The sequence below is a fragment of the Rhipicephalus microplus genome, chromosome 2 (genome assembly GCF_043290135.1).
Source record: "Rhipicephalus microplus isolate Deutch F79 chromosome 2, USDA_Rmic, whole genome shotgun sequence".
NCBI lineage: Eukaryota > Metazoa > Arthropoda > Arachnida > Ixodida > Ixodidae > Rhipicephalus > Rhipicephalus microplus.
In genome coordinates this window covers 295,842,063-295,862,687 of record NC_134701.1, presented here as the reverse complement: position 1 = coordinate 295,862,687, position 20,625 = coordinate 295,842,063, and the positions used below count along the sequence as shown (strand labels likewise).

Below are 20,625 nucleotides of genomic sequence, written 5' to 3'. Positions count from 1 at the left end.
CACCACTCTGAATTGACATCGCGGTAGGCGAGGGCTCACGCTGAAAGATTCATACCTCTGAAGCTTGTTTACACTTGTTTTCAGCATAGAAAGTCACAAATCAATGCACAGAAACCCCGACATGCTCTAGTAGTCTGTACGATGTTTCCGCTCGGCCGGCGATCACACTCAGGACCGGGGCCAGCGCAGCCGGTCGGTATTCGCTGGATTTATCGGCGTTGCTCAAACTCGGCACGAAATAGCGTCACGCAGGTAGCACTCACATTTGTTCGTCATGTCAAGGTCGTTCTAGATGACGAAGCGGTCATTCAAGAATGTTTGAAGTAGTTTTCGTGCTTGCGCCCAATACTCGACCATGCCTTCGAAGCAGTGGCCATTAGGCACAGCATTTGGAGGGGTCGCGGTGTATGGTTGGTGGGCGCAGCTGTACGCATGGTGACGAAGGCGAAAATATCAAGCCCTGCTTGATCCCTCGCTCCTTGTCGCGTATGCCCCTCCAGCGCCAACACCGAGCATAGCCTCCGAAATGGCGGGCGCGTGGCGGGTTTCTCTCCGGCAGTCCGAATCGCATGGAGAGGTGCGGCAGCTTGGGCTAGTTGGTATGGCATGACCATAGTTATAGCGCGAGAACAAAACGACGACACAGAGACAAGAAGGACACGAAAGACACGAGCGCTAACTTCAAACTGAGTTTATTGCGCAGAGCACAAAAATATATAGAGGAGACAGTAACCATGTGATAAAAACCATATGGCACAAAGAGCAGAACACGAGTAAGAGAAAAACAAAGACAAAAACAACAGCACAGAAAAACGGCAAAAAAAATCTATAAGAAAACGAAACAGAAAGGTAACGATAATATAACTACCTGCGCGCACCGAAACCTTCGAGGAACCTGGGTTCCTTCTCGGACAGAGCCACGGAGGGCTTGCTAATACAAGGCACCTGTTCGCGTGCCATCTGCGCGGCCTCGACGATGACTCGGGTGCGCTCATCTCTGTGCTTGTACAGCGTCGCTGTGTCCTCGAAGAGGGGAACACAATTGCACTCAGTGCAGTGCTGAGCAAGAAAACCATCTTTCCCGTTTCTAACATTGTAAGCATGTTCTCTAAGCCGATCGTTCAGACACCTTCCGGTCGTTCCGACATAACAAGCACCGCATGAAAGGGGGGTCCTATAGACAACTTCCCGGGAGCCGGTCGCATACCTGTTTCGATGTTGAACTCTGCATTCCGTTGATGATTGCGTTTTCAAGGGGTTTGTAGATTTGGTGAGGCTGATTAATTTGGACGGTGCCGAGAACAGGACACGAACTCCAACACGTTTTCCGATTTCTTGAGCCTATGAGATATCTGGTGTTTGTATGGAATCACGGCTATCCTTTCACGTTCTGTAGCCGTGTTGCTCAGATTCTGTCGCTGCCTCTGCTCTGCCTTATTAGTCCGCAGGATAGTCTCAGCAACGGAAGCGATAAACGCCTCGGGGAAACCCGAAGCCTTAAGCCGGGAAACTTGAGCTTTGAAGCTCGCAGAGATATTGGCGGCGCACGACCTATTTAAGGCATTCTCAAGATAGGTTCGTGGTATGCTTCGCTTAACTAACTTGCTGTGAGCGGAAGAAAAAGCAGGTAGAGGTTTCTGCGCACGTGGTTCATAACACCAACAGCAATAACACCAACAATAACACCAACACAACAAAGATCGAAGGTTACGCAGGCATAACATCGCGGCACACAGCGGCAACAGATGCATCACTCGCACGAAGATGCCTAATTCAAAACTTGAAATTAAATTTGATGATATTTCCCCCCTAATGCGAAACAACTGCCCCTTCAATATTTAAATAATCGGTTACGAGATTACTTGACTCATCTGTCCATAAACAACATTATTGCGACGGATGCATCCGTATTGAACGAAAATGCTGGAGTAGGCATCTTCTGTACTTCTCTCCACTGGTATTTCTCAGTTCGATTACCAGAATACACGCCTATATTCATCGCTGAATTATTTGCTATAATTCTAGCGCTTCGTAAACTTCCTGCAAGCGAATCAGAAGCGGTCATACTTACCGATTCTCTCTCAGTATGCACTGCACTATCTACAGCAAAAAATTTGACATTATTGAGTATGATTAGCAGTTTATTACCAGCGAACCTGAAAAAATTTCACTTGCTATGGATACCTGGCCACTGCGGGATTTATCCAAATGAGATAGATGGCAGACTCGTTAGCCAAAGCATCTTTAAGCGGACCACTCTTACCTATTTTACCTGATTTCGCCTACGTAACAGCCCTCAGATATAGAAATGCTTGTTTGCAAAAAAATAGAAAAAATATCATTGGATAAAGTCAGAGACTTCGTACATCTAAGATTTTGCTGGAACAAACAGTGGTGTGTATCTCGGCAGTTAGAAATTACCATCACCAGATTACGATGCAGAATTCCACATCTGAATTACTACCTACATAAAGCTGGACTAACATCATCTCCGTTGTGTCTGTTTTGCAAGGAATCAAAATCAATAGATCATTTCTTTTTATCCTGTCAACGATATTCTTATCAAAGGAAAAGATACCTGGTCGAACCAATTGAGAAGCTAGGTTTAAAAATAAACGTGGAAGTAATTTTATCCTTCGGAGGGATTACATTAGGTTATAGCCACAGGGAGGTTTTGTCTGCTGTGTGCGAGTACATAATGGCAACAAAAAGATTACCTTGATAATCTATTGTTATTATTTACGGCTACGAGACTACCTGAATGTCTGACTTAGCACACTTGATGATCCTGCCGCCCGGTTCTTGGCCGAACCCCCTTTGTGGGCGAGTGCCAGCAAAGCTGAAGGTTCATCATCATCATCAGATGTGCTGTGAGATAAAAACCAGTTTTACATCCAAAAAGCGTATCTTGTCATTCTCGGGCATTTTATGGGTCAACACAAGAGGCTTTGAACAATCTTCGAACACACCTATCGTTTGAGTCGCAAACAAGTGGAATATAGAAGAATTGCAATTTAGAAGAACCAAAAAATTATCGACGTATCTGAATACTTTGACGACATGCGAGCCTTCTAACTTTTCCTGCAGTTTTTTGCCCATTTTTGCCAATAGAAGACCACTGAGTAGAGGTGCTATGCATGAGCCGATTAAAACACCCTTTATCTGCAGATAAATGCAATCATTCCATTGAACAAAAGTAGAGGTAAGGTATAGCAAAACCAGGTCAAGAAAATCTCGCGAACTGATGCCAGTTTTTAATTGGAAGTTCAATTCCCCGAAAATTTCTATGTTATATGCCTTATACATTCTAATACATCATCGTGAGGCAGGGAGTAGTATAGGTCCTTTATGTCAATGAAAAACCGAAAAGATTAGATTGATTTGACTGTTTGAAAAATTCTATCAGAGCCTGCGAGTTTTTGATCAAAAATGGGTCATCAATCTTTAGACACTTTAGATGGGTCTGAATAAACAAGCCGAGTTGCTTTTGCCACGTACCACTTTCTCTCACAATGACACGGAAGGGGAACACAATTGCACTTAGTGCAATTGTGTTCCCCTTTTCAAGGACACAGCGACGCTGTACAAGCACAGAGATGAGCGCACCCGAGTCATCGTCGAGGCCGCGCAGATGGCACGCGAACAGGTGCCTTGTATTAGCAAGCCCTCCGTGGCTCTGTCCGAGAAGGAACTCAGGTTCCTCGAAGGTTTCGGTGCGCGCAGGTAGTTATATTATCTTTACTTTTCTGTTTGGGTTTCTTATAGATTTTTCTTTGCCGTTTTTCTGTGCTGTTGTTTTTGTCTTTGTTTTTCTCTTACTCGTGTTCTGCTCTTTGTGCCATATGGTTTTTATCACATGGTTACTGTCTCCTCTATATATTATCGTGCTCTGCGCAATAAAATCAGTTGGAAGTTAGCGCTCGTGTCTTTCGTGTCCTTCTTGTCTCTGTGTCGTCGTTTTGTTCTCGCGCTATAACTATCGTTATCGCACGGAGAGGGTGTGTTTTCAAAGGCTAGCTCTTTTCGCCGCACCGCGGCGCTGCTTTATATGGTCGTAGGAAACGGAGACCGACATGTGGAGAATTGGCATGATTAAGAAGTCCGCACTATAGATCTATCGAACTTTTAAGCAGGAAATAGCCAAGGAAAGGATCTATGATAATACTCGGGGTAGTTCTCTACTGTTTGAGGCCAGGACGGGAGTACTGCGAACCAAGACATATCGGGCCAAATACGAAGGGGTAGACACAGTATGCAGTGCGTGTGGAAAGGAAGAAGAAACTGCCGAACACTTGATAATGTTCTGTAAAGGGTTTCACCCTATAGTTCAGGAGGATGGCGCAGAGTTTTTCAAAGCACTGGGGTTTAGGGACCGGGAGGGCAAAATAGACTTTAAGCGGGTAGACTTAACTAGAAGGAGGTTATGTGATTGGTGGCTAAAGTCAAGGCACAAGTGAAAATTAAACTCTTCACTGCAAAGTACGAATCCTCAAACTCACTTTTTAAAGGAAAAAAAATAAATCTAGGTTTTAGTTCATTAAGTATTACGGCTTGGTGGCACGAGCCACCGCCCGATCTAAAGGGTACTGCCATATCCATCCATCCATCCATCCATACGGGCCGGCGCCTGATCTAAAGGGCGCAGCCGGATACATCCATCCATCTGTCCACCCATCCGAAAAAGCTGTCGCGCTGTTGGCGAACCTTGCATGTGGCGAGCAATTCGGTTTTGCGCTTTTATATAGCTTCGCACTCATTTGGGAATGTCGGACCAAGGTGTACGAGAGGCCAAGTCAATATTCGCGCGTGAAATTTTTCAGAGAAATTTTTTCGCGGTATATTTGCGCTACCCATATTAGAGCACTTATAATTGCGATGTTTCTGCAAGAGACCCGCATGAGCTGGAAACCTACTGTACTCCGGAATTCGCAGAATGTATACTATGGAGGGCACTGCCGAAGAAAAAATGACAGCCCGATAAGCAAGCGAAGTCAAAAGAGTGGAATGCTCAATGCTCACGGGTTACACGCTATTAAAAGAGTTGTTTTTTTCTTTTCTTTATTGGAACTAGCGCGGATTTTCATTACATCACCGTTTCAAAAATCCTCCGGTCGAGCCGCAGAAGCAGGATACAGGGAGGAGGATGAAGGTGGTCGCCAAGCGTCTTGTTTGTGTCTATAGACTGAACATCGCTGGTTTTGCGACAACCACGGGCTAGTTACAGGCACTCTTTAGTCACTTATGTGTGCCCGTTTCCACTGTGAATTTGACGGTGTTCAGTGGATACGTTGAGCATTGTAAAATCGCACATCCAAATGTTTTGCTTTTCCAACAAGTACGCAACGCGTGTTCAGATTTTTGTGTACCTGGTATGAAAGACTGCATTATTACATAGCAGTGACATTTCACACTTTTTTCAACTGCGCTTCGGTTGACCCAGTCATAAATATCCGTACTCAATATATTATATAAACTGTGAGTCAGAATAGGAGAGAAATGCAATTAAACGACAATATTTAGTCCAGTTTTCCCCCATACAGGTCTCCAGAGGAAAGGGGAATACTAGAATGCATCTATATTTTTCAAATCTAGGTGTTTATCTCCGAAACAAAACGGACCATGATGAAAAAAAGTAGTAATGCCACAGACGAATCGAGACCACCTTACAATTACCTATCAGGAAAATGCAGTAGTTGCCATTCTTTTCTTCGCAAAGGGGACCAAAATAAATGCAGTAACGAAAAAAGTACTTTCCTTCGGTTCAGCAAAAAGATCCTCGCGGCGATTCTTGCTCGTAGGCAGAAAAAAAAAACCATGCGCATGCCGGAATGCCATGCGCTCTGCTGCCTGCCATGGTCTCAGTGGGCGCGGGAACCCTCACTTGATGCGCCCGAACTCGGGAGCCCAGCGCGCGGGCGATACTCGTTGCCTTAGGTAGGGAGCGCAGCTTTTGGGACGCCCGGAGAGAAACACGCCACCCGCCCACCATCTCGGAGGCCATGCGCCGGGAGGAGCCTTTGACGCTTTTGACACGCAGGCGCGAGCGTACGCGCGCCAGTGGTTGGCACTTAAAAAATGCCTTCGCATTTGAAAAATTGGTAGATGCCGCATACTGTTGGATTAGATGATATTCGAAGCAAGAATAAGGAAGGCTGAATTGTCAAATTAAAATTGGCACAACTTTCCGAGGCGGAAGTAAATTGCCCGTATATGACTTCCTTGTCGTGATTATCATGTTTACGTCTGGAATGTGTACTCCTCATTCATTCACGTCACGTAATACCAAAATAGGTACATCTGAAGCTAGCGAAATGGACACCAGCACGATATGAACGCATCATGTAGACAAGTTTTACTTGACACGCATAGCTTGATTGTCGTGTTTGGACGTGTCATTTATCTTCGTAGTCTATTCACGTCAAGTAATACCAAATTTAACATATGTGAAGATAGCCAAACGGCCGCGAGCGCTTCTTGAGCGTAGCATGTAGTCATACTTTAGACAGACAGACAGACCGGCAGACAGACAGACAGACAGAGAGACAGACAGACAGACGGACGGACGGACGGACGGACGGACGGACGGACGGACGGACGGACGGACGGACGGACGGACGGACGGATAATCTCGGGCCAATCGGCCCTTATCTGTAGCAAGCACGGTGGAAGCAGGGCGAGGAGAGCAGAGGCGCATTGCACATGCGCGGGACAAGCGTCAGCATCCAAAAAATAGCCACAGGGGGCGGAAAAGTGGCGGGTAGATTAGGATGCCTTGATGCCCGCGCTCCCCCGCTTAGGGTGGAGTCACTTTTAGACGAAGCAGTTGCAGCTTTCTTGCTTTCCGCTCTTGCTTTCCGCTCGCGCCGACTCTCCCGCTCCAGACGGAAAGCACCACTCTTCACACCGTCTTCGCGCAGAATACCTGGGTGCTGCGTTCCGCAATGCAGTAACAGTGCTAAAAATGGCGGCAAAGTGTTTTTCTTTCCTGGAGACCCCAAAAAATCACAGCATATCCACGGAGTGAATGATGATTGGTGGGGCGCAGCGTTCGTCAGTCTGTCCATTCGTTCTTCCGTCCGCCTATCTGAGTGATCCTTGGTGCATCCGTCCGTTTGTTCATTCGTCTGTCCATCCGTCCGTGCGCCCCTCTGTCTGTCCGTCCGTGCATGTGTCAGTCCATTCGTCCGTCCATATGTCTAGAGAAAACTCCAAGCACAGCCATGTTACATCTTTTCATCATGTATTCACCATATACAAGTGCCCCCACCCAGCAGACATTGTAAGGACCGCTATTTAGGGCATGTGCTACTGGTGGTTACGTACTACGAGGGACGCACAAGCCACGTCATAAGGAGCTTCGCCCCTAAAAGACGACTCCTATAGACCTTTAACATCAAGCGGGACAAGTGGCAGCCGACGAACCTTACCTGTATATTGTTATGACCGCAATCGGTAGGCGCCATGCTGTCGCTGAGAAGCGTAACCGGGCCGCGTTCCCACGCCTGGAACCCAGGTTTTCTTGGAACAAGCGTCGAGAGCTGACGGGGAAGCGGCGCTCTTTTAATCCTCAAACAAGTAGCCGACTCGCCGAATGCCTATGCCCGCCAGGTATTGTCCCTGCTAGCCGGCGGATGAGACGTCATGTCGCCACGAAGCTGTAAGCTGTTCCAGAGGGGACAACAAAGACAGCGTATTCCTTTGAAGAAACGGCGACCGTCGCCACAAAGTGCCCTGCTAATTGAGCGGACAGATTGGCGGACCGTTTGATGTCTGCTGTCCGAAGCTTGGGACCCCTCGACCAGCGACATACACGACGAGCAAGAGCCTCTCTGGCGCCACCTTTCAGTGCAGTGATCTTGACTCGAAATTGGATGTTGACGTGCGCCGTGCATGCTCGTACCCCTCACCTGTTGTGTGTGTGTGTGTGTGTGTGTGATTGGTGTTCGACTGAAGAAGGAGGAGCCCGACAGGGCTTATAACGGCGCCGCAGAGTGCAGGACGTCGCTCTGGACCAAGTAAAGGTTCAACCACCACGTTCGTAGTTTGTGATGGCTCTGAACTGTGTAGCGGTTCAACCACCACGTTCGTGGTTTGCGAACTCTTAACCTCATGCTGTAAATACTTGTAAATAGTGCCATAAACCTGTTTGTTTTTCGTATCCCCATCTCGTAAGCGTTCGTTTCCTCAACCCGAAGCTACACCACGCTACCACAGCACCCCGGGATTCGCAACAACTGGTGATCAGCGGTGGGATTCCCAACAATATGCAATGTGAGTACCAGATTGGTAGCCGTGTGAAATATATATGCCAGCGTGTCTGCACCACTCGTTCTAAGACGCTAACTTGATATCTTATGTGTTCAGATTGGTGGCAACGCAGCCTCCTACAGCGGGGACCAACATATAGAATCTCCGGTGCATTTGCAGCTCCTTTTTTTCACTTTATATAATCAACTAAACACAGGCTTCGAGAATACGATCAATATTTCTGAACCACGAGGGCTGTAGCTATCTGAGGCGTATCGCGCTTATTTTAACGAAATTGTTCACTACCTATCTTTGCGCCTACATAGCAGTGTGAGGAGTAAATCTTAGAGCTCAAAAGATGTGATGCGCTATGCTTTTGATTCACAGTATTGTTTATAAAGGTATTTTATACGTTATGTCGTGCAGGAAAATTAATTTGCTATTTTGACAGTTATTCTAGCTTATCTTACCTGCAACGAAAGTAGGGGAAATAATTTAGGAGCATTGCACCTCTATGCGCCGTATTCTTGCGGTATGTTCGATTTCATTTATTTGTCGTACTTTGTTCTTATTGCTCGAAGAAAAAAATCACGTATATTAACAACGTCAATTTTCCGTTTAGGCTCATTTTGAAGAATGCTGTTTTGAACAAAAGCGGGCAGATGGATGGAAGACGCTGAAGCCAAATGCTGTACCAACGCTTTTCCCATTCAAAGGTAGGCACTTTTTGCCGTGTGCAGTGTCTAATTCAGTATGAGGGCTCACCTTTGTACCAAAGTAATGACGGGCGGTCGAAAACACATAGTGGTATATATATATATATATATATATATATATATATATATATATATATATATATATATATATATATATATCGTTATTTGCCTCATTTTCCTTCTTTGGCCTCTTATCGCAGCGCGTTGGTGCGTGTGGTTCTCACCCGTGAACGAAGTCCGCGTAGAGAAACTTTCCCTGCAGTGCTGGCAATGCTCGGCCTCCGTACACGACGCCGGCGACAATGGCCTGCCCGCCAGCCCTGGAGTACCGGTACACTGGTGGGGCACTTCCACCAGTCTTAGGGACACCTGCATAGCAGATGCATCTACGAGGCCCAAATCATGGGAGCTCTGTGCACTCTAACGCAAGCACTCTATAGTCTGACGCCAGGCACGACCAGCGTCCGTCGGCAGCGCGAAATGCGGCATGCTACATTTCGCGCCGATGCGTTACCCAGACAACACTGCGTCTCCCTCTTTTCGTGACGGAGGGACGCTGGACGCGCTGAAACACGCACGCGCCAAAACAACGCAGCACGGCCAACGCCTGGCGTGGCAACGCTGGCGAGCACGCGCACAGCGTCACGTAGAAACGTATTCGCGCCTTGACTGTGGCATTTAGTCATGTTCTCATATTGCACCCCTCTCTTGATTACTACATTTGCACCAGTCGCATTGAATTATCAAATTATTACGATGAATATATATATATATATATATATATATATATATATGTGTGTGTGTGTGTGTGTGTGTGTGTGTGTGTGTGTATATGCGTGTGCGTGTGCGTGTGCGTGTGCGTGCGTGCGTGCGTGCGTGTGTGTGTGTGTGTGTGTGTGTGTGTGTGTGTGTGTGTGTGTGTGTGTGTGTGTGTGTGTGTGTGTGTGTGTGTGTGTGTGTGTGAAATCTAACGGGCAATAATGCCAAGGAAAGCATAGGGGAAGCTATTAGACCTAAAGGTAAGGTAAATGTTAAGAAAGAAAAGTGGGTGAAAAGATAACTGGCCGTGAGCAGGAACCAGACCTGCGAACTTCGAATAACGCATAACGCGAATAACGCGTTATTCGAAGGTCGCAGGTTCGGTTCCTGCTCACGGGAAGTTATCTTTTCACCCACTTTTCTTTCTTCACAGTTAGATTACATTGGTTCTAATAACATTGCCTATACTTTCCTTGGCATTATTGCCCGTTAGATTTCAATAAAATTGTGTTAAAACACAGGTAAACACGCCCTTAAGTATGCACTTGTTTTCCTTGATATATATATATATATATATATATATATATATATATATATATATATATATATATATATATATATATATATATATATATTACAACATTTCTTTTCAGTACGCATGGCCAACTCACAAACGTTCATCTTGCTTCAACGCCTGGTGGAAGAATACTTTGGGTGTGCGAACACCACGAGCGAGCGCTTGGAGTGGAGGGACTGATTATGTTCTCTCTTACAGCATGCCGATAGATGGCTCGCCGGACTGAGGACCATAGCTGGCGAATTCTGCAAAGCACACCCGGCACGTGGGCGACGGTTTCCAAATCTGATCGCTCGATCACAACCACGCGACACTGATAAAGTGATGCCGCGAAAGAGGGAGTGATAAGGGAGGAGGTCGACAGTGCGGCGAGGGTGTTGCGGCGACGATAAACGAGCACCGCTAATTTCATACTTACGGAGCTTTCATAGACCGAGAGGGAGAAGGGGACCAAGCGCAAAGTTTGTAGCGGCATCTCTCGAGCTCCTTGCGAAGCAGAACATTATTGGGCACCGGATAGTCAAGGCGTTCACTCACCCAAAAGTATTCTTGCACCGTGCTTACGCCTAAGGACAAATCTGCTTGCCCATTTTCGCCGACACGAATCGATCTGCGTTCAACGACTGCATCGACAATCATTTGAATGGCCTTCTTAACGCCTCGGTGGAGGAGCTTTTATTACGAGATAAAAAAGATGCGCACCGTTGTTCGTGTCTGGCCCGCCATGACGCATGCCAGCCTTGACCAGGTAGACCTCCTCGTGCGGCCGGTGTGGCTCGACCCCCGTGTCTCCGCAGAGCAGCTCGGCTGCAGCATTTCATACGATCATGGCTTGGCTACGTGGCAATAGTTTCGATAATAAGCGACTGCACGAACGCACGCACATCGCCTGGGGCGACACACACAGCGTCTCGCGCACTACCGTGCACACAAACACGCACACACTCTCACTACACACCGCTATAGGCTCGTCGCACACTGCCGATAACTGACCGTGGCACACGAGAAAACAAATTGGGTATATTTTCGGACCTTGTGGGATGCTCGTCACATCGGCCTAGCGAAGGGGTCGTGGCGAAGCACATCGCGGCGGGTCGTGTCGTGATGGTCCATCATAAACGGGTGCGCGACACAAAAATGGCTTAAATATCGCTACTCGCCACCGGTCCACTAGAAGTGATAAAATCGACAGTCACCCCCCCCCCCCACCGCTCAAAAAAGGGGAATCACGGGTAGACGCCTCCTTGCAAGTGCAGCACAGTATGAATTCACTGCAGCTTCTGTTACTCGTCCCGAACTCTTGTTGGAGCGCACCTCGTGGGTTGATCGCGCGCCTGCAGAATATCATTCCCCGACGCCATCACATGACTGCTGAGTGTGTGCAATGCAACACAGGCCGAAACGCGCCGCGCCCTCGCAGTGTTTCGGCCAGCTGTGCGGCAAGGGCGGTCACGCCGCACAACACCGGATCGAACTGCACCATTGGCGAGAATGCGCCGCGCTCCCGACCAGGCTGCAGAAATTAGGTGCCTTCCTTCTCTTCTAACCACCACTACCTTCGGAACCACGTTGATGACCCCCTTTACATCATAAATTATCTCTAAAGAACGCCAGACCAGCGCGGAAGGCGCAGCACAGTCACAGCGAAGGCTAAAAAAGCGGGATTTCAGAGCCTTTTCTAAACACTCATTGGGTAACTGCGGCAAGTACACTTACTTGCTTGATGCCCACTATGGCATTATAATGAAAATTTTAGCGTGGTAGGCCGGCATTCGCTATGCTACTTTTTGGTCATTCTTCTGAGAAGTGTGGTATCCGCTAAACTATTGCGAGAAATGTTCTGCGAATTGTTCATGCAGTGGCTGACGACGATTAGGAATTATGCTCGAAATGGATATGCGCCATTCTTTTTAGGTGCGAAGCAGCGCAGAAAGTACCGGCAAATTCATCTTATAATCGGCCAATTTCCTCCTTTTGGTACGAGTCATGTGCAGAGGCAAGCAACAACAACAACAACAACAACAACAATAATAATATTAATAATAATAATAATAATAATAATAATAATAATAATAATAATAATAATAATAATAATAATAATAATAATAATAATAATAATAATAATAATAATAACAATAACAACAACAGTTAATATCTGAACAAAAACAAGCTCTTGTAATTGGTTGGAGCATTGGACGACCCACTCGTTCCGATATTCGCATTGTGCGACGACTGCTTGTTCTTTCGCTGTTTGGAAACGCTTTATATGTCGTATTAACGCGATTGCTTTCCCGAAATCAAGCCTGCCTAAGGCAAGTTTGCCAACAATTTCCGAACACCAGTGTGGCTTGGTGGTAGAATACTGGGCTGGCGCCCAGCGGACGCGGCTTAGAGCCTCACTGTGTCATTGGTACTAAGTTTCTTTGCCCCTTTCGCGCGATGTGGTTACGGACACTGGCGGCGGCGGCGGACAACTACGGCGCTGCGCGAGACCCGAGTTGTGATCTCATAACAGCATTCACTGTGAAAACCCGCGATATTATTTGTGTGTGGGAGCCGGGCAGGTATTGCTTAATATAAGGCAATCCTGACGTTTCATCGGGTCGATGTGTTACGTATACGAAAAACCTCCCGGTGGTTCGCAGCCTCCTTTTTCAGTTTATTTCTCGGGCATTCAGGTGCCTACCGAGAAGGAGGGTGAGGCGTATGAAATATAAAACTCGTACATCTCTCCCAAATCAAGTAATGTGGAAATCCCCCTCAGTAAAATAGACACTAAGTGTCAAGCTTTAATTCTGGGATACTTCAAGGCACCATGCGTCTTCTGCGGATACAAGATTCTTCCAAAGGAAAGCAACTTACGGAAGCTTTGAAAGACGCTGGCTTTTGCCCCCCCCCCCCCCCAACACGCCAGACCAATACACGGTTGGCGCGAAGCAGCATAATACATCACCAGACCTCAAGCGGGTAAGGCACCTACCAAAAGGTACGCACTGTGACGACAATATAGGCAGCGACCAATTGTGATCTCCTGGGGCGAAGCTCGTCTCAGTCTAACCTGATCCTACGTCAGGCGGCGGAAGAAGAAAACGAGAAAAAAAAGAAGGTAGTATCTCCCGAACAGTATAATTGGTTGCACTGTCTCATAAACGTACATACAAACTGCGGTTAAGTGAAGATATTCCAGATGGCGCTCAGTGGCGTAGCCAGGGGGGGGGCATTTTTAATTATAGAGGTTGGAACTTCAGTTAGCGCTTACTGAGCGTCTGGTTGCTATGACGTCATTACCAAACGTCATCTAGTAACGTCGTCCTGCAGCTCCTGGCCCGTTAACCACGTAAAGACCAATGTCATTTCTATCAAAAGTCACTGTGCAACTGTAATGCCAACCAAGGTCGCGAGAAAGTCTGCCCGAAAAATAACGCGTGCGAAATCGTATTGCCAATGTGCAGCATAACTTACAAAACCGCGGAAATCGCGGTTTCCGTGCATGCATCATGCTCCGATTGGTTTTCAGGAGTTCTTCGGCCTACAAGTCGTACTCAGGCAGTGCAGAACTACAGCTGGGAGCCGTTTCTAGGGCTGCTGTAGCTTTTCTGACAGTTGTCGAGCGTGCATTGAGAGCAGCGTCGCCCTTCCACAAATAATCCTCTAGCGTCACCTTACGGCGTTTTATGCGCGGCCATCGAGTCTCATAGAGGAGCGCTGAACGACACAGAGCACTTGTCTTGACCTCTTTCTGTCCCGTGTTTTGTGCGCTCTGTTTTATGAAGAACAGAACACGAACTACACAGCAAAATAGGCAGCGCATTTCAAGGGGATGACTTCGCAGTACTATAGGAAGCAACGCGCTCAGCAAAGTTCGAGCAGTGACACTGAATGCGAGAAACGATACCTTTAGCGCCGATACATGTCGGTTGGTAAAGTTCCGCTAATATATACGTTCTAGGCACTATAGTTCCGCCTCAAACACTAGTGCCTGTTTCTCACCTAGCGGAGAGATTCGAAAAGATTTACCCAGTATCTTACTTCGCGCGCAAGACGTCTCGCGTTTGTGATTGGGCCTCTACAAAAGGCTGGTGGTTTCCGTTGCATTGTCATCTCATACTATAAACGTGAATGAATGCGAATGCCAGTAGTGAAGTTTGAGCGACTCGCATCAGAATGCCCGACAGGCAGGGGTGCGTGTGGTAAACTCGTGCTGCATGCACTGGCAGTTCTCGTTGGAGTTCACGCATGCTTGCAAATGGATTATGGTACACTGTGCTCTGGACGAGACCAGAGTTCATTTTTTCCTTCGCTAGTGAACCGATCACTCGACTCGAGATTTTGTGTGGTACGAGGATGCTCCTGTTCGCCCCGGCGTAAGTGCTGCAAACATAATTGCACGTACTGTAGTTAGAACAGTGTACACATGGCATGTCGCATGTCATATCGACGCTGCGCAGTGAAATATATGTACGGTTCTGAATCTGTTGACGTAGAAAGAAATAACGGCTCCACGCTTGCAAAGAACGGAAGACATCTTACAGCAACCTATCGTTTCAGAGAGCAATCACGAAAGCTACAAAAAAAACGATAACGTCACGCCTTTTTTCACGTATTTAAGTTTTCTAGCAACGCAGCAAGTAAGCTATTTCTATGTGAGTAGGTACAGTATGGTCCCAGGTACATTTTCGATTGAGACAAAGTCAGCATTTCTCCACAATGATTACCTTGCTCTCGCAGATTGCAAGATACAACCAGTGCGATTGGAGTAAATACTTCATTTTGATCGAAAGTCACAGAGCAACTGCATTGCCAACCAATGTTGCGAGAAAGTCTGCCAGAAAAATAACGCGTGCGAAATCGTATTGCCAAAGTGCAGCGTAACTTACAAAAAATTACTTATTGCACATCGCAAGCATGCTTGGATGCGCGCGTAAACTAAAAAATGCTGACTAAGAGCTATCCCTGCGTCAGGACTTCTTGACATATAGAGCTTAAAATATAACTCATTCCCATAGGCATGCAGTCACAAACACATAAAGTCATACATTAATCACTCATCAAAGTAGCAAAACCTAAATGTAATCATGAATGTACATAAACATGCTGCGTATGCCTCGTCGTAATCGTAGCCGTCCTTGACTTGTGAAACGCACTTCGGCCCGACAACGACTACGCCATCCACGCTTAACAGAGATTAACAATGTCTTCTTCGATCGGGCGGGTTCATGAAGACTAGTCCATGTTGTGACGAGAGGCCGTAGCTATACAAACGGCCACTGCATGTACATACGCGTCGTTTATTGTATTTTACTGCGATTACTTTACTTTTACTTACTCTCTTCACAAACATACGCATGTGGAAGGGGAGGGGGAAAATTCACATGACTTCTATGTACAGCGTCACTTTTTATGAAAGGGAACGCAAGAGCGCGTGACCTGCTCATTCAAGCGGGAGCCATAGCAACCACAGTCTCTTCTCGCATCATCTCGGGGCGAGCAAAACAAACCGTCATAGCTGATATGGAACCGCTGGCAAGATTGCAACCCCCCTCCTCATAAAGGCGGTCACGCCAGAGCTGGTAATCACCTTGAAGGGTGAAATATTGCTGCTGGTTTCATATCGGCAATCAATGGTTGTTTTGCTTGCCGCGAGATGACGCGAAAAGAGACTGTGGTTGCTCTTGCTCTCGCTTGAACGCGCTGCCAGCAGCTGCCGGAGCGTGCATGCCACGCGCTCCCGTGTTCCCTTTCATAAAAATTGACACTGTACACAATCTGCTCAAACTACTACCGATAGTCACGTCACAAAGAAAAGCTGCTGCCTGCCCCCCCCCCCCCCCAATCAAGTAAGTGTGAACCCCCTGAAAGAAACCTCTGGCTACGCTCCTGGTTGTGTTGTACCGCTACTCTCCAAATGGCTGCTGCGCGGGCTGTGTCTAGGTGCACAGGGGACATGTGCCGCTCTCAGTCTCCTGGATTGTCGCTGTGCGTGGCGGATTGTTCGTGGGGCATGGACGAAGCAGAGCAGCGGCAGCTTGTACTCCTCGTCAGACAGACCAGCAAGCAGGCACATGGACGGATGCGTGGACAGACGGATGGACGGACGGATTGACAGACCCGCTCTCATCATTCGCCCCCCCTCATCATTCACTGCGTGTGTTGAAAATACGATAAACGCAGCCAGTCAGTGAAGGCAAAGAACACGATCGTTTTCGATCATGGCGACGATGGCTTCTGGCTGAATTCGTCCACGCCAGTTAACATCATGGCGTCCTCATAATTTGGTGCCGAAACCCCCGTGTGGCCAAGCTTTACTTCTACGCACAGCACACAGGGCTTCTACTCTCGCTTTGCATCGCAGGCAGTGAAGATTCGAGTGGTGGATGCGAGGATCGGCGTTGGACGACATCAGCCAGCAGCAATGATCTCAGAATGGATCGACTCAAAAACAAGCGATCGCCACTACCCGCGCAGAACACAAAGATTATTCAGGAAGCGCGAAGTTCGTTTGACACAGCTAGCGTCGACATCGCGAAGCTCACAGCTTTACAGCAGCGAATCTTCTCTAGTAATGACGAGTTTTCCCAGATAAACGAGCAACACGAGCAGTATATCCCGACAGAACATATCGAGGAGGAGTATACAGCTATAGCAGAGTATCAAGATGCAACTGTCAGCATGCATTGTGAGCTACGTAGCCAAATATGTCAGTTGAAACGGGAGCAGAGCAGCCACGCCCAAGTTCGGAGTACTGAAAACGCACAATCAACGACTTTCAAAAACGTAGCTACCACAAGATTTATGGCACCGCGGTTGCCGCAGCTGCTGATTCCAACATTAACAGGTGCCATCACACAGTGGACAGGCTTTTAGGAGTAATGGGTGACCAGTAAAAGAGCGAGAGATTGTGGGATGCATCGTCTGCTACGGGTTTCTGGTTCAAGAAGAGTAGACGGCGGTGAAGCGCTTCGCCGCAAGCCTCAGATTATTCAGGATTCTCGCGCGCGGTTGCCCGTTTATCTTCGTCCTGATAAAATAAGGTCGGTTGTTGAGCCGTTGGCTGCCCCAACTCGAGCGTGAAAGGCAAACGCGTGAATCGATTGCCGTGAAACGAAGAAAGAAAAATGAGGTGGACCGTGGCTGTGAAGAGCGCCACGGTGACAGATATAGCCTTTGAGTATACACGGAACGTTGGTTCCAGAGTGTGCGAGAAGAATTTTATCACAGGCACGTGCGTCTTCCACACTAAAAAAAAAGCCTACGTATGAATTTGCTGTGAGTCTTACATGGAGAAATAAATTGTCGCGCAGGAGCGCCTAGCAAAGATATTACGGGAACGCGCGGGTGAAATCTACCTGCCGTACGAGATGAGCGCCGGCCATTGCACCCATATGTATAGTACAAAAGGCAAAAGCTTCACTCAAGAGCAAGTTTACACTAAGTGCTGGAGGAGTTAATCTTCCGTTAATCTTGGTCAAACTGTGCGCCAGGACGGTAATCAAAGGAAGAAGTGCGTTAAACAAGCGCAGGGTTTAGATTATTCGGCGCCGTCTATGTCTGACTGTATTGTTTATGTGCCGCCGTGCCGCGCAGCTTGATCAAGATCTGCGTTTATATAATTATCTGGCTTCGACTAAGAAATGCATCTTATAGCGCGCAGAAGGCGAGAAAAAAGACATCTCAATGCTCTAATAAGTGCTGCGCTTCATGCCGATCGACCGACGATGTCGGCCGAAGCAGCGATCCCGAAATGAACTCTTAGCGCACTGCTACAGACATCCCCATCCCCTGAGACCTTTAACATGCTGATTTTTTATCTGCAGTAACGTATCATACAATGAAAATTGTTTTCGGTATCGACTGATCTGCTAGCCAAACTGACAGTACCCCCGAGCAGCATAAAAACATTGCAGATCATTTTAACGCGATAAAAACGTTTCCTCGCCGTTCATGGCTTTCGTAGCTTGTCATCGTCCCAATCAGGGTTAGCAAAAACAAAAAAAAACTACTTCTAAAGCACTGACATCACACGGAGAGGTGTTTCTTTTTAACGGAGCGGTAAAAAAAATGCGCACGTGCCGCTGCTAACCCATGTGGTGCGTCGAACCGGAAGCCATTATATCCCACAGTTCCCTGCGATTGCCCACATTACCGGTCACCTATTTGAACAGCTCAATCACTTCAACAACGATCTGACGCCATCCTCAAAGTTCTATTACCAGAAGAACTTTGTATCTGGTGATGCAGCGACTGCCATCGCGGGTTTGCCCACGACCAAATCTTGCTACGCCGACGCTATATTTATGCTGAAGGAAACATTCAGCGGTAGAACGACAATTATCCAGCACATCCGTGGGTTACGAAAACTATAATAGGTCACGCAGCTGAATATTCGCTGCCTTGGAGCGATGAACATGCCGACAGTGACGTATTCGGCAATGCTTATAAATATCTTGCTACACACAGTAAATTTTGCACCCTTAAGGGTGCCAACTGGCTTATCGCCAAAGGGATACCCCATGGGTGTTTTTATATACACCCTAATGAAAGGGTGTTAGCTGGACGCCCTACACGAAAGGTGTCCAGCAAAATGTTAGGGTGTTTTATACTTCAACACCCTTTTAAGAGGGTGTTGAAGGCTGTATGCCACCTGCTATATCGACTCTCACAGAACCTCGAATAGGTCGACGCACGAGACATGCTATCAACAGCTGCAAAGGGTAATAACAAAAATGTTCTCTGTTAAGTTCCCGTCACGAAGAAGGCTAGTTGCTTCAAATATATATAATCAAGCTTACTGAAATGCAGTGATATTACTCAAAGCCTTCTTTGTAATGCCGACTATAGAAATTTAGACTGCCTTTTATGGTCATACAATTAAATACAAATATTTAGTGTTAAATGGCATAAGCATCTCGGGTATATATATTGGTGGCTCAGTGAGTCGATACAGCAAGGGTATGCATATCTTTGTGTAGACACACAAACACATTATATTGAATACAATAGTACCCGTAGCCGTGGACACGTCTCATGCAGGACGCAAACACATACATGTTTTGGCACCTTAATTTGCAGTTAAACTTAGCATCGGGAAACTATGCGAGTTCAGCCTCACCTAGTTCATTTCAAACTTTCTAATTATACAAAAATAAAAGAGCTTCTTTCGTAGACATCGTTTCCACTTATTGACAAATATCTTTTCACACCTTCTAAAAGTAGATATATATTGGCGTAAGATAAATGTCAAGAACATGCACCACAACACAGGTTTTTTTTTCAACTGAAAACAAACACATTTATTGTGATATTTCATACATGTTATTTTTATTTATGCTGCAATTTAAAGTATTTTACCGCCAGTATTCAAACAGGTGAGGTACATCTGTCAGTGGCTGACGAAAAATAAGATTAACAGATCAGCTCTCAGCCCATGATGCTTCACCACATATTAAAATTTTAAGTTTAAATTTTTCAGCATCTGTCTAGGTAATTGAGACTGCATTCATTTCTCAAAAACACACTCTTCACAACAAAATCAAAATGGGAGCCGACAGGTGGAAACGCGTAGTGGATAGTCAGGGTGAATAGTTTTTCTTTCTATTTCTGTACACTATGATATTGAAGCCAACAAGCGAGAGCAGATTGTAAATGGTCCCATAAAGTTCTTAATCAAGCAAGCACTTCGTGAAACTGGGTGACACGCTGTTAGACGCAGCCGACATTTCAGGGTGGAGCAGTATCTCTACACAAGAGTAAAGCTATAATATTTCTGAGATATCTTTGAGCATCTCTCCTTCTGTATCAAGATGCATTTCAAAAACGTATTTGAGCATACCTTTACGTTGTGTAACAGCATCCCGAACCCGCAATAGGATTGATTACGAGGGAAGCCATAATAAAGGGCACTGGAAATTTTGACCATTTCGTGTTCTTACTGACATCACACGGGCCTTGTTACAATGTGTCAATTCTATAGCAAGCTGAAGCGCGTTACCAAAGGACGGGGGAATTATGAAGGTTTTTTTTTGTGCTTGGGCAAGCAAAGGTTCGCCGCCGGTGGGCAAAATAGGAAGGGCTGCGATGGTTTCTTTTGTGGTGCGATAATGCACGCGTTCTGAATTCGGACGGAGGCATTCAGTTGCATCGAGTCACGGACGATTGGCCCATTTGCGCCGTGACCAAATCAGTCACATGAATGCTATGTCACATGAGCCAAGGTGTCGCGTGTCTGCTTTCATCTTTTTTTTCAGATGAATGCGAAGGAACTGTCAAAGACACCGTCCGAGACGAAGAGGGTGGATTGAAATGGCTGCGAGGCGGCATGAATCGGTT

General features: G+C 46.7%; 1 protein-coding gene across 1 annotated transcript in view; it reads right to left on the bottom strand.

Annotated features, from left to right (window-relative positions):
* LOC119178557 (HHIP-like protein 1) overlaps positions 1-20,625 on the bottom strand; it is a 192,561-nt gene that overhangs the window by 23,467 nt on the left and 148,469 nt on the right. Inside the window, exons 4-5 of the mRNA XM_075884967.1 lie at positions 11,002-11,106; positions 9,188-9,332 (exon numbers count right to left, since the gene is read on the bottom strand). Coding sequence (XP_075741082.1) covers positions 9,188-9,332; positions 11,002-11,106 — 250 coding nt within the window. The remainder of the gene's footprint in view (positions 1-9,187; positions 9,333-11,001; positions 11,107-20,625) is intronic.